Here is a 19,196-nt window from a genome sequence, read left to right as displayed (position 1 = left end):
ACCCAAAGCTCATGACCATAGGTGAGGATGGGAACGTAGATCGACCGGTAAATTGAGAGCTTTACCTTCCGGCTCAGCTCCTTCTTCACCACAACGGATCGGTACAACGTCCGCATTACTGAAGACGCCGCACCGATCCGCCTGTCGATCTCACGATCCACTCTTCCCTCACTCGTGAACAAGACTCCTAGGTACTTGAACTCCTCCACTTGGGGCAGGGTCTCCTCCCCAACCCGGAGATGGCACTCCACCCTTTTCCGGGCGAGAACCATGGACTCGGACTTGGAGGTGCTGATTCTCATTCCGGTCGCTTCATACTCGGCTGCGAACCGATCCAGTGAGAGCTGAAGATCCCGGTCAGATGAAGCCATCAGGACCACATCATCTGCAAAAAGCAGAGACCTAATCCTGCGGTCACCAAACCGGAACCCCTCAACGCCTTGACTGCGCCTAGAAATTCTGTCCATAAAAGTTATGAACAGAATGGGTGACAAAGGACAGCCTTGGCGGAGTCCAACCCTCACTGGAAATGTGTTCGACTTACTGCCGGCAATGCGGACCAAGCTCTGGCACTGATCATACAGGGAGCGGACCGCCACAATAAGACAGTCCGATACCCCATACTCTCTGAGCACTCCCCACAGGACTTCCCGAGGGACACGGTCCAATGCCTTCTCCAAGTCCACAAAGCACATGTAGACTGGTTGGGCAAACTCCCATGCACCCTCAAGAACCCTGCCCAGAGTATAGAGCTGGTCCACAGTTCCACGACCAGGACGAAAACCACACTGTTCCTCCTGAATCCGAGGTTCGACTATCCGACGTAGCCTCCTCTCCAGTACACCTGAATAAACCTTACCGGGAAGGTAAACAAGTCAACAAGTCTCTCCTAAAAATGCCTATTTATACCCCTGGTGAATCACAATAGAAACAGGAGGCCACAGTGGTATTATTAGCATTGCCTTGCACTGACCATTCTTGCTCATGGTGTCAGATTACCATAAAAAAAAGTAGCAGTAATTGAACTGGACAGCTAAAAATGACACCACTTTAAGTATTAAACCCATTCTGTACAAGACATTAAGAAAGCATGGTAACAGAGACAAAAGCAATCATTGTAAGGACAACAAGACATGCTAGGTAGACCTCCTCCACAGACGCAAGGTCACACTTGCCAATTTCTCCGGATTCAGCAGAAGACTCCCGGGTATTCCCCGTGTCTACCGACATCCAACTGAAGTTGCAAATCTTACAGGTTCTGATGTGTTTTTGTGTGTATACCAGGCCTGGGTAATTATTCTGACTCGGGGAGTGAAATTTAGAGAAAAAAATGTGTCTGGGGGCCGGTATATCTATCTATCTACGCATATATATATATATATATATGTATATATATGCACACACATTATATATATATACACACCATATATATATCTGTATATATACACACATTTATATACATTATATATACATATATGTATATATATATGTGTGTTTATATATAATGTATGTATATGTGCCACTACTAGCGACCACACAGTCTGATAGTTTATATATCAATGATGAAATATTAACATTGCAACACATGCCAATACTGCCTTTTTAGTTTACTAAATTGCAATTTTAAATTTCGCGCTGAAACGTCTCGCTATGATGACACGTGCACGTGATGTCACACATTGTAGAAGACATTTTGTGCCAGCATCTATTAAGTCGTCTGTTTTCATCGCAAAATTCCACAGTATTCAGGACTTCTGTGTGGCTGAATCTATTGCAATTTGTTCAATGAATAATGGAGACATCAAAGAAGAAAGCCGAATTTAAAAATGCAATTTAGTAAACTAAAAATGCCGTATTGGCATGTGTTGCAATGTTAATATTTCATCATTGATATATCAATCAATGTTTACTTATATAGCCCTAAATCACTAGTGTCTCAAAGGGCTGCACAAACCACAACACAAACCACTACGACATCCTCGGTAGGCCCACATAAGGGCAAGGAAAACTCACACCCAGTGTATAATATATTATAAATAAAAAACATATATACATACATACTATATATATGCTTTTTAAAGTATACAGTAATAATATATTATATAATAAATAAAAACATATCTATGCATATATACATACATATATACAGTATATATGTCTGCATATAAACTATCAGACTGTGTGGTCGCTAGTAGTGGCTCTCAGTAGCCCTTTAAAAAGCAACAAGAGTCATGAAATGGATTTTGTGAAAATAAAACAACCTAAATGGATTTAAAAAAAACATTAAATTCGATGTTTAGAGGCACTAATAGGTTTCATGCAATTGCAATTTGCAACAACAAAAAAACCTAAATAAACCACCTGACCCAGTTTTTTCAATTGGGTGGAAAACTGCACTTCCAGATGTCCAATATTTGTAGAGGTCTTAAAAATATTGACATTTTATATTGATGTTTGTTTAGCTATTTGCAGAGTGTGACCTTAACTAAATCACACTTTAAAAATAGGGGGCTTTTCAAGTGAAACTAAATGAAAAGTAGTATAATGTAGTGAAGTCACACTATATTTGTGCTATTTTGATACTTTTTTAAATAAAGGCGACCACTAAAAATGTCATTATTGTCTTTATTTTAACAAAAAAATCTTAGTTCACATTAAACATGTTTCTTATTGCAAGTTTGTCCTTAAATATTATAGTGAATATAGGAGACAACTTTTCTTTTATAAGCAAACAAACACTCCTAATTAGTCTGCGGACTATTCAGTAACATATTGTGTCATTTATACACCTATTATTTTGTTACAATTATTAAAGACAAGTGGTAAAAAATGAATTATTAATCTACTTGTTCATTTACTGTTAATATCTGCTTACTTTCTCTTTTAACATGTTCTAGTGACACTTCTGTTAAATTGTAATTATCACTTATTCTTCTCTTGTTTGGATGCTTTACATTGGTTTTGGGTGATACCACAAATTTGGGTATCAGTCTGATACCAAGTTGGTCATAATTTAAGTCCTCATGTGTCCAGGGACATATTTCCTGAGTTTATAAACATAATATACATTTTAAAAAAGGGAAATAAGATTTTGTGACCATAAAAAGTATCGCTGTAATCATAATAGTATCGACTAGATACGCTCCTGCAGTTGGTATCATTACAGTGGATGTTAGGTGTAGATCGGCGGTGAGCTATTGTATCCTCCGATGTTGTGTAGTGAAGCATGTTTAGCTATTCCTCATCCTGCAGGGATGATACTTGTAAGAAGAAAACAATGGAGACATCAAAGAAGAAAGCTGTACGTGGGAAGCGGTGTATTGCGGCCGCCTTTAGCAACACAAACACAGCCGGTGTTTCATTGTTTACATTCCCGAAAGATGACAGTCGAGCTTTACTACGGAACAGAGATGTCAAGCGAACACGATTGGATTGGACCACACACACAAAGTACAGTGTTTTATGTGTGTTAATAAAAAACATTTTACCATTCTGTATTCTGAATCAGAATCAGAATCATTTTTATTTGTCCGTTCCAACATGTACAAGACACATCAGAACTGAAATTACATTTCCGGCACAGTCCCGCTAAGAGCAGACACACGTTACAGGGGGGGGGGGACAAGACGAGACCACCGACGGATCAGCCGGTTACAGCGCTCCTTAAAAAGATAAGGGTGACATTAGGAAAGGGGGGGTAAAAAAATATCAGTCCAAGGCTAGACCCTCAGCAGAGGTCTAGTCTGAGTCCAAGGAAAAAACCTCCAAGGCGATCTATGTCATGTGCTACTCCAGCATCAATATGCGTCCTCCTGACTGTCACCGTCAGCGTCGGGTTCAAAGCGGTATGGCTCTATCCCTTGTTGCGGTTGGGCCTGGCCGAGTGATCCTGCCGACCCCACGGCATCTTCCCTATCTGAATCACTCCCACTGCCCTTTGTCTATTTTTTTTTCTAGTCCTTCACTCTCCCTTTCCTCATCCAGAAATCTTTCATCCTCGCTCAAATTAATGGGGAAATCGTCACTTTCTCGGTCCGAATCGCTCTCGCTGCTGGTGGCCATGATTGTAAACAATGTTCAGATGTGAGGAGCTCCACAACCCGTGATGTCACGCGCACATCGTCTGCTACTTCCTGTACAGGCAAGGCTTTTTTTTATCAGCACCAAAAGTTGTGAACTTTATCGTGGATGTTCTCTACTAAATCCATCCATCCATCCATCCATTTTCTACAGCTTATTCCCTTTCGGGGTCGCGGGGGGCGCTGGCGCCTATCTCAGCTACAATCGGGCCGAAGGCAGGGTACACCCTGGACAAGTCGCCACGTCATCACAGGGCCAACACAGATAGACAGACAACATTCACACTCACATTCACACACTAGGGACCATTTTAGTGTTGCCAATCAACCTATCCCCAGGTGCATGTCTTTGGAGGCGGGAGGAAGCCGGAGTACCCGGGGAGAACATGCAAACTCCACACAGAAAGATCCCGAGCCTGGGATTGAACCCAGGAATGCAGGACCTTCGTATAGTGAGGCAGACGCACTAACCCCTCTGCCACCGTGAAGCTTTTTTCTAGTCCTTCACTCTCACTTTCCTCATCCACGAATCTTTCATCCTCGCTCAAATTAATGGGGAAATCGTCGCTTTCTCGGTCCGAATCGCTCTTGCTGCTGGTGGCCATGATTGTAAACAATGTTCAGATGTGAGGAGCTCCACAAATCTTTCATCCTCGCTCAAATTAATGGGGAAATCGTCGCTTTCTCGGTCCGAATCGCACTCGCTGCTGGTGGCCATGATTGTATACAATGTTCAGATGTGAGGAGCTCCACAAATCTTTCATCCTCACTCAAAATAATGGGAAAATCGTCGCTTTCTCGGTCCGAATCGCTCTCGCTGCTGGTGGCCATGATTGTAAACAATGTTCAGATGTGAGGAGCTCCACAAATCTTTCATCCTCGCTCAAATTAATGGGGAAATCGTCGCTTTCTCGGTCCGAATCGCACTCGCTGCTGGTGGCCATGATTGTATACAATGTTCAGATGTGAGGAGCTCCACAAATCTTTCATCCTCACTCAAAATAATGGGAAAATCGTCGCTTTCTCGGTCCGAATCGCTCTCGCTGCTGGTGGCCATGATTGTAAACAATGTTCAGATGTGAGGAGCTCCACAAATCTTTCATCCTCGCTCAAATTAATGGGAAAATCGTCGCTTTCTCGGTCCGAATCGCTCTCGCTGCTGGTGGCCATGATTGTAAACAATGTTCAGATGTGAGGAGCTCCACAAATCTTTCATCCTCGCTCAAATTAATGGGAAAATCGTCGCTTTCTCGGTCCGAATCGCTCTTTCTGCTGGTGGCCATGATTGTAAACAACGTTCAGATGTGAGGAGCTCCACAAATCTTTCATCCTCGCTCAAATTAATGGGGAAATCGTCGCTTTCTCGGTCCGAATCGCACTCGCTGCTGGTGGCCATGATTGTATACAATGTTCAGATGTGAGGAGCTCCACAAATCTTTCATCCTCGCTCAAAATAATGGGAAAATCGTCGCTTTCTCGGTCCGAATCGCTCTCGCTGCTGGTGGCCATGATTGTAAACAATGTTCAGATGTGAGGAGCTCCACAAATCTTTCATCCTCGCTCAAATTAATGGGGAAACCGTCGCTTTCTCGGTCCGAATCGCTCTCGCTGCTGGTGGCCATGATTGTAAACAATGTTCAGATGTGAGGAGCTCCACAAATCTTTCATCCTCGCTCAAATTAATGGGGAAATCGTCGCTTTCTCGGTCCGAATCGCACTCGCTGCTGGTGGCCATGATTGTATACAATGTTCAGATGTGAGGAGCTCCACAAATCTTTCATCCTCGCTCAAAATAATGGGAAAATCGTCGCTTTCTCGGTCCGAATCGCTCTCGCTGCTGGTGGCCATGATTGTAAACAATGTTCAGATGTGAGGAGCTCCACAAATCTTTCATCCTCGCTCAAATTAATGGGGAAACCGTCGCTTTCTCGGTCCGAATCGCTCTCGCTGCTGGTGGCCATGATTGTAAACAATGTTCAGATGTGAGGAGCTCCACAAATCTTTCATCCTCGCTCAAATTAATGGGGAAATCGTCGCTTTCTCGGTCCGAATCGCACTCGCTGCTGGTGGCCATGATTGTATACAATGTTCAGATGTGAGGAGCTCCACAAATCTTTCATCCTCGCTCAAAATAATGGGAAAATCGTCGCTTTCTCGGTCCGAATCGCTCTCGCTGCTGGTGGCCATGATTGTAAACAATGTTCAGATGTGAGGACCTCCACAAATCTTTCATCCTCGCTCAAATTAATGGGGAAATCGTCGCTTTCTCGGTCCGAATCGCTCTTGCTGCTGGTGGCCATGATTGTAATCAATCAATCAATCAATCAATGTTTACTTATATAGCCCTAAATCACTAGTGTCTCAAAGGGCTGCAAACAATGTTCAGATGTGAGGAGCTCCACAAATCTTTCATTCTCGCTCAAATTAATGGGGAAATCGTCGCTTTCTCGGTCCGAATCGCTCTCGCTGCTGGTGGCCATGATTGTAAACAATGTTCAGATGTGAGGAGCTCCACAACCCGTGACGTCACGCTCACATCGTCTGCTACTTCCGGTTCAGGCAAGGCTTTTTTATCAGCACTAAAAGTTGTGAACTTTATCGTGGATGTTCTCTACTAAATTCTTTCAGCAAAAATATGGCAATATCGCCAAATGATGAAGTATGACACATAAAATGGACCTGCTATCCCCGTTTAAAAAAGAAAATCTCATTTCAGTAGGCCTTTAATGACCTGCAGAAACCCTGTGCCGTGGCAATTCCACTCAAAGATGGCGTTGAATGGAAAAAAAAAAGACTGCAAACTCACCTTTTAGATTTTTCGGGTTGTTTTGCTTGGTGCGCGGCATCTTTCCCACCTCAGTTCACAAGTGCATGTTGGGAAAAACGGGCCTCTACTGCCGAGCCTTGAGGGAAGCTGAGACCCGAGGTGGCGGTGACGGCGGCATCGGCGTACATCTGCGACAGAAAACACAACAAAAACAGGTGTCAAGTAGGGATGTGCTTGGCTTAAACGCCACACTGTGCCGGCCTTGTACTTCGCACTCGGCAGCTGCGTGCTCGTCCAGGACAAAGCTGCCGATTGAGGTTACGGTCCTCTAACAGGTGCCTCTCGGGGGCCGTGGACGTGTGAGTATTTTCGACCGCTTACCCGCCGCGTCGGCCGCTATATGTCACTCCTTAGTCCGGGACCGTGGGGCCAAACCCGCCTGACTGACATGTGGGTGGGTGCCCGCCGAAGGATGAAAGATGCACACAATAAAAGCTTTGTGCGCTGAGGGTGACACAGAGGACAACTATCGTCACGTGTGTGCCATCATTTGCACATTTCTTTTTTTTTTACTATTCTTATTCAAAAGCAGACGTGCAAACCGGCTTCAAAAAAAAAAAAGGTACGGCAACACCTGCACGTTGCAGCGCTTCCTTTGTTTGCCCTCCACGGTGATTACATAACACTTTACTACAAGTGGATGCATTTTTCTCTCCATACACTTTGCTGCTACATGTGGCGCCGGAGCGATGACATCATCGGATGAGAGCATCATCTGCAGCTTTTGTACCATCCATCTTTATTTACAAGCCCCCCCATGCAAACACAAACAATCCTCTCACCTGGGGGGTGGGGACGCAAAAACTCCACAGCAGCTCCCGACGACGTGGAGAAGGGAGACATGCACGCCTGTCTGCCTGTCAAGTCTGTCTGCAAAAGCCAGCCTTGCCTGTCTCACCCTCCCTCTCTTTCACTCTCTCTCTCACTCCCTCTCTCCTGTGTGATTTTTGGAGGAAACACCCTGCTGCTATAAAATACAAATAAAAACAAGAGAATGCACCGACAGGTGATTACTAACGCACGGATGCATTTGAACGCAACATGGTTGGCCGAATTGCCGCAGCCGAAAGGGGACACAATGCAAATTGCCGATTTTCTGGCGACACGTGAACACGCCCTGCGCGAGTGGGAGGAGCCAGGGAAAACCCCTCGCTGCCTTCACGCCAACAAGTCCACGCAGTACCCACGCACACACACACAGAGGGGAAATAGAAATAGACCCCAGCTTACCTACTACAGCTTGGAGCAGAAAGGGGGGGAAAGGCGGCGAAAAAACAAAACAAAAAATAAAACAATGGCGCGAGGAAAGTTGAGCCGCCGACAACGAGCGACTCGTAACATGCCTGACTAAAATAGAATTTTTTTTAAAAAAAGCCCACGTCTTTACACGCTAAAACACACGCTAGGAGCTTCCGCCATACTCACACGAGCTGTTTATACCTTTTAAAGCGACAAAAGAGATTGGTTTTCTGCCTTCACCTTCTCCCTCACTTTCTATTGCAGGAAACAGACAGGCCCACTGACGTCACCGGGGGTCCCGTCTCCGCCTCCGAGCTACAAGGGGGCGTTAAAGGGGGGCTCACGAGACACGACGGCACGCTGCTTCTTCGCTGGAAATAACACCCACGCTCGTTCTTTTTGTCCGCCTGGAATAAAGACAATAATTAAAAAATGCCACCCGCGAGGAGTAGAGGCTTATTTTAGTCTAGAATGGCGTTGCAACGCCGCGTCGTTGAACGCGGACTCCCCTTAATGGACCCCAGCTCTCTCTCCTCGGTGCATAGTTTAGGATTGACGGTTTTCCCGGAGGTTCCTTGTTGTCAGGTCACGTTGTGTCCTTCCGCCGCCACCAACCCGGGCTTTCCCATGCACTAACTTCCCCGCGGCGGGGACACAATGGCGGGCCTTTCTGCTCGGCTTTTTTCTTTTTTACCCCGAGCCCTTGTGTATGGAGCTATTCACAAGCACTGTCGTTAAACAATAATGTCTAATAAAAAAATTAATTAAAGAAAGGAAACGACCGCGCGTGCCTGTTCACATGGTTCAGGTATTATTCCGCCATGTGTTGTGCATTACTGTCACCTCTAAAACGAGGCGAAGTAGGACCCAAGCTTCCGTCAATCCATTTTTCTACCGCTTGTCCCTTTCTGGTTTGAGCTCAAATTAATTCAGTAGTGTAAAATATGTCAACCAAATCAAAAACATGCCACTCAAATCTGCCGCCAGGGTCGTACAACACTCAACTGGGGCCCTGGGCAGAATTGTATTTGGAGCCCCGTTCCAAAAAAAATATGTTAAACTACTTAAATATTCCATATTTCCTTGAATTGCCGCATATAGTATGCGCCTGCCTTCAATTACTGCCGGGTCAAACTCGCTTCGCAAAATAATTAGTGCATGCTTATTATTACCACCGGGTCAAACTCGTGACGTCCACTCTCATCATTTTCAGAATGGAGGAGGCTGATTTTAATACTGAAATTGCATAAAGGGAAGAAGATTAAGAGCTATTCAGTAGGATTTAAGGTCCATGCTTACATCACACTCAAATTTTTACTGCATACCTTTGGTAAGTGCCGGAGTGAGAAGAGGTTCTAAAATAATTTGTACATGCTTACTTTTACCGCATGCCCTTTGGTAAGCGCAGGAGTGAGAAGAGGTTTTAAATTAATTCAAGGAAATGCGGTATATATTTTTTAAATGCCCCAAATGGGACAAGCGGTAGATAAATGGATGGATGGAAGGAGATCATCTTATTTTAAGTATATGAATTACAACTCAGAGAATTTTTTTTGAGACTTTATTGTGTGAATGCTTTGGAGCAGGGGTGTCCAAAGTGCGGCCCGCAGCTAATTGCCACACATTCTAGAAATGCTATTGCAAAAATTATTTTAAAAAAACATTGAAAAAATGAGGTGAAAATCAACTAGAAAGTTGCAATGTTTACACAAAGCTGCCATGCAGGCACTTTTTTGTTTCTTTTGTCTATCTTTATTTTTCTTTTTTTTTTTTTTTTTGCCGTTGCTCAAAAAATACAAAAAAAAAAACAATGTTATAAGGAATTATTAACTTATTCAAAGCTCCAATTAATCGAAATATTTCACTGTAAAAAAAATTCTTTGGAAAATATTGCATTATAATGTGTGAATGCCATACAAATACATCAACGTTTTCTTGGACAAAAGAGCATAAAACAAACAAAATAATAGTTCAAAGTAGTTCAAATCAACAGATATATCTGAAGTTGATCTTGTAACTTAAGTGTTGAAAGTAATAAAAAAATATATATATATAAAAATCTATGACTTTATGAGTGGGGCACCTTTTGGATCCTAAATATATTTAATGGGATTTTATTCATCTTTTCACAGTAATACCTCAAAAATAATAATAAATCAAAATAAATGGTGTCCTGCATTATTGATCTTTTCGAGGCTCTACTTCACATTAAATATTGCTTTATGAATGCTTTGGGCAGTGGGGGAAATACCGCATATCTCAGTTTTATCATGAAAATCTATCAATTAATGTTTATTTATATAGCCCTAAATAACGGGTGTCTCAAAGGGCTGCACAAGCCACGACATCTTCGGCTCAGATCAAGAACAAAGTTGTCTTTGACAGAAAAGGCATTAAAAAATATATATATATATTTTTTTTAAATTTATATCAACCTGAAGTTGATATACTGTAGAGATTTACTGTAAGAATCAAATTTAAAACAAGATAATAATAATTTGACTTGTTTTTAACATTTTAATGAGTTAGACCATTTATGGTCCCCAGGAGCCCTCAAGGTAGAAAAAAAAAAATCATATATTTTGTTATGGTTTGAAAAAATGACAAATATCAAAACGGCCCCCCATGCTTAAATTTTTCTGTGTGCGGCCCTCAGTGGAAAAAGTTTGGACACCCCTGCTTTGGAGCATTCACACAATAAATGTTTTTTTTTTAACACCAAAATTCACCTATTTTTATTCTTCAACTTAATATTATTATTTTTCTCCAGATTTTGTCATTTTTACCGTCCACATTTTTCACCCGATTCAAACCGTTCCAACAGGCTTTCCCTTGACAAATTCCCCAAATTTTCCAGATTTAGTAACAGTTTTAATTGAGGAATGGTTTTATCGAATTCCTGGAACTTTGTGAAAAGCAGGAATTTTTCCAGTTCCAAAAACAACTTAGTTTTTTTGTCCTGATTAAGAGAAATGTTTTGACGATAGAACGGTTGAAAGGTGTTGAAAAATGTGGAAGGATTAGTCGACAGAAAAAATGGTGGAAAATGCGTTTGAAAAAATGTGAATTCCTAGAATTTTTTGGAAGTTGGAAAATTGATAATTGATAGTCCAGGATGAGTTGAATATTTGATTCTGTTGAAAAATGCGGGAATTGTGGAAGTTTGAAAAATGGACAATTCATTTTGAATGGGAGAGGGGAAAAAAAGGAATTATGGGAAATCCTGGAATTTTTTTTACAATTGTTGAAGTAGAGCACATAATTCCAAAAACAGGCTGAGTATTTAGAATTTGGAACAATTGGAATCAAATGAAAAACGTGGGAATTGTGCAACTTTGAAGAATGTTCCATTGATTTCAATGGAAATTTACAAAAAATGTGTGAATTTGGGTAAAGACGGGAAATTTTTTGAAAATGGTAAAAAATTTGAATGGTCTGAATGAGTTGGAATGTTTGGTGTTGGCGTTTTTAAAATCGGTCAAGAAATTTGGATGTAGTAGCATGTTGAATTGAAAAATAGTATTACGGAATTCCTGGTATTTCGGGAAAACCAGGAATTGTTCCAGTTAAAAAAATAACTTAGTTTTTTTGTCCTGATTAAAAGAAATGTTTTGACGGTAGAACGGTTAAAGTGGGTTGAAAAATGTGTGAAAAACAGTAGCCAGAAAAAAGGTTGAAAATAGAGGTTCGGAAAAGAAGGAATTCAGGAAAAACCTGGAATTTTTGGGAATTTGCAAAAATGATAGTTTTAATTTCCAGGATGGTGGAACGTGTTGAAGGTGGAATGATTTTAAGCGGTTGAAAAATGTCGAAATGGTGAAAGTTTGAAAAATGGCCAATTCATTTTGAAGGTGAAAAATGTGGAATTATGGGAAATCCTGGAATTTTTTTTACAAATGTTGAAGTAGAGCACATAATTCCTGAACAGGTGGAATATTTTGAATTTGGAACAGTTGAAATCAAATGAAAAATGTGGATGTTGTGGAACTTGGAAGATGTTCCCATTGATTCCAATGGGAATATACAACAAATGTGAGAACTTCGGGAAAAGCGGGAATTTTTTTGGAAAATGGTAAAAAAAAATAAAAAATTGAATAGTCTGAATGAGTTGGAATGGTTGGTGTTGAAATTTAAAAAAACGGTCAAGAAATGTTAATGTAGGAGCATGTTGAATTGAAAAAATCATATTACGGTATTCCTGGTATTTCGGGAAAACCAGGAATTTTTCCAGTTCCGAAAACAACTTAGTTTTTTTGTCCTGATTAAGAGAAATGTTTTGACGATAGAACGGTTGAAATGTGTTGAAAAATGTGGAAGGATTAGTCGCTAGAAAAAAAGAGTGGAAATAGAGGTTCGGAAAAGCAGGAATTCTGGAAATTCCTGGAATTTTTTTGAACTTAGAAAAATGATAGTTTGATTTTCCAGAAGGTTGGAACATGTTGAAGGTGGAATTATTTTAATCGGTTGAAAATTGTGGAAATTATGAAAGTTTGAAAAAGGGCCAATTCGTTTTGATTGGGAAAAATGTCCCTGAAAATCTGGAATTATGGGAAATCATGGAATTTTTTTTACAATTGCTGGAATAAACCACACAATTCCCGAACAGCTGGAATATTTTGAATTTGGAACAGTTGGAATCAGATGAAAATGTGGAAGTTGTGGAACTTGGAAGATGTTCCCATTGATTCCAATGGGAATATACAACAAATGTGAGAACTTCGGGAAAAGCGGGAATTTTTTTGGAAAATGGTAAAAAAAAAAAAAAAATTGAATAGTCTGAATGAGTTGGAATGGTTGGTGTTGAAATTTTAAAAAACGGTCAAGAAATGTTAATGTAGGAGCATGTTGAATTGAAAAAATCATATTATGGTATTCCTGGTATTTCGGGAAAACCAGGAATTTTTCCAGTTCCAAAAACAATTTAGTTTTTTTGTCCTGATTAAGAGAAATGTTTTGACGATAGAACGGTTGAAATGTGTTGAAAAATGTGGAAGGATTAGTCGCTAGAAAAAAGAGTGGAAATAGAGGTTCGGAAAAGCAGGAATTCTGGAAAATCCTGGAATTTTTTTGAACTTAGAAAAATGATAGTTTGATTTTCCAGAAGGTTGGAACATGTTGAAGGTGGAATTATTTTAATCGGTTGAAAGTTGTGGAAATTATGAAAGTTTGAAAAAGGGCCAATTCGTTTTGATTGGGAAAAATGTCCCTGAAAATCTGGAATTATGGGAAATCATGGAATTTTTTTTACAATTGCTGGAATAAACCACACAATTCCCGAACAGCTGGAATATTTTGAATTTGGAACAGTTGGAATCAGATGAAAATGTGGAAGTTGTGCAACTTTGAAGAATTTCCCATTGATTTCAATGGGGATTTGCAAAAAATGTGGGATCTTCGGGCAAATATATACAAACCCTGTTTCCATATGAGTTGGGAAATGGTGTTAGATGTAAATATAAACAGAATACAATGATTTGCAAATCCTTTTCAAGCCATATTCAGTTGAATATGCTACAAAGACAACATATTTGATGGGTTTTTTTTGTAAATAATAATTAACTTATAATTTCATGGCTGCAACACGTGCCAAAGTAGTTGGGAAAGGGCATGTTCACCACTGTGTTACATCACCTTTTCTTTTAACAACACTCAATAAACTCAAAATTCTAAGTTAATTATTATTTGCAAAAAAAAATAAGTTTATGAGTTTGAACATCAAATATGTTGTCTTGGTAGCATATTCAACTGAATATGGCTTGAAAAGGATTTGCAAATCATTGTATTTGTCAGGCTTGGACTTGGTTTGTTTTCCCGAGGTGCAAAGCGAATGGAGTGGAAACGGCGTGGAGGTAAAGACATCTTTATTTTAACACTAAAACTAAAAACAAAAAGCGCGTACAAAAAACTGGGGTATGAAACAAAAGAGTAGCACAAAGGCTACAAACTACAAACATGAAACAAAAAAACACTTGCGCAGTGGCATGAATAACAAAAACTTACGTGGACAAAACAGACAGCATTGCAAGGCACGAAGCAGATAATCGAGGGCGTGAATGAGGCGATGTTGCCAGACTGACTACCTGGCTTAAATAATGAACGTGATAAGTGAAAACAGGTGTGAGACAAGACAGGTGAACTGATTGTTCGTCATGGTAACAAAACAGGGAGTGAAAAAAAAAAAGGAACTTAAGAGTCCAAAGGGTCAAAAGCACCTGGTGCTCCTAGGCAGTCTCCCATCCAAGTACTAACCAGATTGGGGTAGTATGGCCGTACAAAACTCATGATCCGACATGACAGAAAACTAAATCAGTCGGCATGGTAAGACAAACAAGGAAATGCAAAACAGAACTAAATGTCCAAAAAAACTAAACATCCATCCATCTTCTTCCGCTTATCCGAGGTCGGGTCGCGGGGGCAACAGCCTAAGCAGGGAAACCCAGACTTCCCTCTCCCCAGCCACTTCGTCTAGCTCTTCCCGGGGGATCAATCAATCAATCAATCAATGTTTATTTATATAGCCCCAAATCACAAATGTCTCAAAGGACTGCACAAATCATTACGACTACAACATCCTCGGAAGAACCCACAAAAGGGCAAGGAAAACTCACACCCAGTGGGCAGGGAGAATTCACATTCAGTGGGACGCCAGTGACAATGCTGACTATGAGAAACCTTGGAGAGGACCTCAGATGTGGGCAACCCCCCCCCCCCTCTAGGGGACCGAAAGCAATGGATGTCGAGCGGGTCTAACATGATACTGTGAAAGTTCAATCCATAGTGGCTCCAAGACAGCAGTGAGAGTCCCGTCCACAGGAAACCATCTCAAGCGGATCAGCAGCGTAGAGATGTCCCCAACCGATACAGGCGAGCGGTCCATCCTGGGTCCCGACGAGCGGTCCATCCTGGGTCTCGACTCTGGACAGTCAGTACTTCATCCACGGTCATCGGACCGGACCCCCTCCACAAGGGAGGGGGGGACATAGGAGAAAGAAAAGAAGCGGCAGATCAACTGGTCTAAAAAGGAGGTCTATTTAAAGGCTAGAGTATACAGATGAGTTTTAAGGTGAGACTTAAATGCTTCTACTGAGGTAGCATCTCCGTTGCAGCCATGAAATTCTAAGTTAATTATTATTTGCAAAAAAAAATAAGTTTATGAGTTTGAACATCAAATATGTTGTCTTTGTAGCATATTCAACTGAATATGGCTTGAAAAGGATTTGCAAATCATTGTATTTGTCAAGCTTGGACTTGGTCTTGGTTTGTTTTCCCGAGGTGCAAAGCGAATTGAGTGGAAACGGCGTGGAGGTAAAGACATCTTTATTTTAACACTAAAACTAAAAACAAAAAGCGCGTACAAAAAACTGGGGTATGAAACAAAAGACTGGCACAAAGGCTACAAACTACAAACATGAAACAAAAAAACACTTGCGCAGTGGCATGAATAACAAAAACTTACGTGGACAAAACAGACAGCATTGCAAGGCACGAAGCAGATAATCGAGGGCGTGAATGAGGCGATGTTGCCAGACTGACTAGCTGGTAACTGTGGCTTAAATAATGAACGTGATAAGTGAAAACAGGTGTGAGACAAGACAGGTGAACTGATTGGTCGTCATGGTAACAAAACAGGGAGTGAAAAAAAAAAGGAACTTAAGAGTCCAAAGGGTCAAAAGCACCTGGTGCTCCTAGGCAGTCTCCCATCCAAGTACTAACCAGATTGGGGTAGTATGGCCGTACAAAACTCATGATCCGACATGACAGAAAACTAAATCAGTTGCCATGGTAAGACAAACAAGGAAATGCAAAACAGAACTAAATGTCCAAAAAAACTAAACATCCATCCATCTTCTTCCGCTTATCCGAGGTCGGGTCGCGGGGGCAACAGCCTAAGCAGGGAAACCCAGACTTCCCTCTCCCCAGCCACTTCGTCTAGCTCTTCCCGGGGGATCAATCAATCAATCAATCAATGTTTATTTATATAGCCCCAAATCACAAATGTCTCAAAGGACTGCACAAATCATTACGACTACAACATCCTCGGAAGAACCCACAAAAGGGCAAGGAAAACTCACACCCAGTGGGCAGGGAGAATTCACATTCAGTGGGACGCCAGTGACAATGCTGACTATGAGAAACCTTGGAGAGGACCTCAGATGTGGGCAACCCCCCCCCTCTAGGGGACCGAAAGCAATGGATGTCGAGCGGGTCTAACATGATACTGTGAAAGTTCAATCCATAGTGGCTCCAAGACAGCAGTGAGAGTCCCGTCCACAGGAAACCATCTCAAGCGGATCAGCAGCGTAGAGATGTCCCCAACCGATACAGGCGAGCGGTCCATCCTGGGTCCCGACGAGCGGTCCATCCTGGGTCTCGACTCTGGACAGTCAGTACTTCATCCATGATCCCGAGGCGTTCCCAGGCCAGCCGGGAGACATAGTCTTCCCAACGTGTCCTGGGTCTTCCCCGTGGCCTCCTACCGGTTGGACGTGCCCTAAACACCTCCCTAGGGAGGCGTTTGGGTGGCATCCTGACCAGATGCCCGAACCACCTCATCTGGCTCCTCTCCATGTGGAGGAGCAGCGGCTTTACTTTGAGTTCCTCCCGGATGGCAGAGCTTCTCACCCTATCTCTAAGGGAGAGACCCAAACTCATTTGGGCCGCTTGTACCCGTGATCTTATCCTTTCGGTCATGACCCAAAGCTCATGACCATAGGTGAGGATGGGAACGTAGACCGACCGGTAAATTGAGAGCTTTGCCTTCCGGCTCAGCTCCTTCTTCACCACAACGGATCGGTACAACGTCCGCATTACTGAAGACGCCGCACCGAACTAAAACTAAACACAGCATGACCAAAACAAAACATCAACCATAGGCGTGACCGTAATCCGTTTTATATTTACATCTAACAACAATTTCCCAACTCATGTGGAAACGCGGTTTGTAATTACTGGTTTGCGCAAAAAATATTTTTAACACAAATAGGTGAAATGACGTCATCTCCCACGGCACACCAGACTAGTGTGCCGCGGCACAGTGGTTGAAAACACCGGCCTAGGCGGTTGGATATTCTTCATTTAATTCTAGGAACCTCATTATTGAACTTTCACACTAACACACACACACACACACACACACACACACACACACACACACACACACACACACACACACACACACACACACACACACACACACACACACACACACACCAAAAGCATCCAGTATTGCAGTGGTCCCCAACCTTTTTGTATCCGCGGCCCGGTGGGGGGGTGTCCTTTTTTTTTTAATTTTCTTTTTTTTTATCTTCTTTGTCATGAAAAAGGGAGTTTTTTGTGGTTAGTGCACTATTTGTAAGTGTAGTGAGGTGAAGTGAAGTGAATTATATTTATATAGCGCTTTTTCTCTAGTGACTCAAAGCGCTTTACATAGTGAAACCCAATATCTGAGTTACATTTAAACCAGTGTGGGTGGCACTGGGAGCAGGTGGGTAAAGTGTCTTGCCCAAGGACACGAGGGCAGTGACTAGGATGGCGGAAGCGGGAATCGAACCTGGAACCCTCAAGTTGCTGGCACGGCCACTCTACCAACCGAGCTATATATATATATATATATATATATATATATATATATATGCATATAATTTTCAACCTATATTCAATTGGGGTGGCAAAGCTCGGTTTGTAGAGTGGCCGTGTCAGCAATTTGAGGGTTGCAGGTTCGATTCCCGCTTCTGCCATTTAAGTCACTATCGTCGTGTCCTTGGGCAAGACACTTTACCCACCTGCTCCCAGTGCCACCCACACTGGTTTAAATGTAACTCAGATATTGGGTTTCACTATGTAAAGCGCTTTGAGTCACTAGAGAAAAGCGCTATATAAATATAATTTGCTTCGGTATATTCAATTGAATAGACTGCAAAGACAGGATATTTAATTTTAATTTAACATTTAATTTGGAGCTGGAAAACATGTTTCGAAAAAAGCTGGCACAAGAGGCAAAAAAGACTGAGAAAGTTGAGTGATGCTCATCAAACGCTTATTTGGAACATCCCGCAGGTGAAGTGAAGTGAGGTGGATTACATTTATATAGCGCTTTTTCTCTAGTGACTCAAAGCGCTTTACATAGTGAAACCCAATATCTGAGTTACATTTAAAGCAGTGTGGGTGGCACTGGGAGCAGGTGGGTCAAGTGTCTTGCCCAAGGACACAACGGCAGTGACTAGGATGGCGGAAGCGGGAATCGAACCTGCAACCCTGGATTATTAAAATAATCCAGTAAGAAAAGTTGAACTGTAATGTTAGACACCCTATTAAAGTATTACAATTTAAAACATATTGAAAATGAGATTTAATTGTTAAAAAAAGTAACTAAACTTTTGTAAATGAGCTCGTTTACTCCACCTGACGCTGTCATTTTGGGCAGTATCCTGAGATAGTCACATGACAACCACTCCCAAATGGTATATTGTGTTTTTTATGTTGATTTAATAAAAAAAAAAAAATTATTCTGCGGCCTGGTAACGGGCCGCGGCCCGGTGGTTGGGGACCATTGCAGTAATGAACCAAAGTCATGACGTAGTAGTATTTCTTATCTCCATCCTCCTACCTCTCTGTGCCCACCATGATGCGGCCCGGCGATGACACATCACAGAACCACAAAGGTCAGGCTATTTCTGTCCAAGAGTGAAAATGGTCTCCTTAAGAAAATCCGTCCAAACACCTTCACACCCGTGACGACACACACCTGCCCGCTTTCACTCCTATCAAAAAAAAAAAACAACTATGCATTTTTACTAACGAGACCCAAGGTGCTAATTCCAAGTACTAAATATAAAACGACCAATTTAGCCTTTTTTTTATTTTTTAGCTTTTCCGGCGTAGAAGTATTTATTGCACTGCAACACTAAAGCAGCGATGCATTATCATTAATAAGTGCTTGTGTGACAGCCACCCACTGTCACTTTAAGGACTTGAGTGGGGCTCCCATGGCTCATTGTTGCCTTGATGACTCACCTGCTTCACCTGCTTTAACAACTTCAATGAGCTCATTT

At 41.9% G+C, this 19,196-nt stretch overlaps 1 protein-coding gene across 5 annotated transcripts in view; it reads right to left on the bottom strand.

Annotated features, from left to right (window-relative positions):
- hivep1 (HIVEP zinc finger 1) overlaps window positions 1-18,858 on the bottom strand; it is a 196,635-nt gene extending 177,777 nt beyond the window's left edge. The window contains exons 1-2 of one of the 5 annotated variants that reach the window (XM_061882709.1): window positions 18,752-18,858; window positions 6,886-7,034 (exon numbers count right to left, since the gene is read on the bottom strand). In XM_061882709.1, the coding sequence (XP_061738693.1) occupies window positions 6,886-6,925 (40 nt within the window). In that variant the 5' untranslated portion in view covers window positions 6,926-7,034; window positions 18,752-18,858. Of the gene's footprint in view, window positions 1-6,885; window positions 7,035-7,688; window positions 7,858-8,136; window positions 8,292-8,331; window positions 8,575-18,751 lie in introns of those variants that run through there. The other 4 variants (XM_061882705.1, XM_061882708.1, XM_061882706.1 and 1 more) reach the window with 4 other exon arrangements.
- Between the last annotated feature and the right edge of the window lie 338 nt (window positions 18,859-19,196).

The sequence above is a fragment of the Nerophis ophidion genome, linkage group LG21, assembly GCF_033978795.1.
Source record: "Nerophis ophidion isolate RoL-2023_Sa linkage group LG21, RoL_Noph_v1.0, whole genome shotgun sequence".
In the NCBI taxonomy this organism is placed as follows: domain Eukaryota; kingdom Metazoa; phylum Chordata; class Actinopteri; order Syngnathiformes; family Syngnathidae; genus Nerophis; species Nerophis ophidion.
Note: the sequence above shows the minus strand (reverse complement) of the source record. Positions and strands in the feature narration are given on the sequence as shown.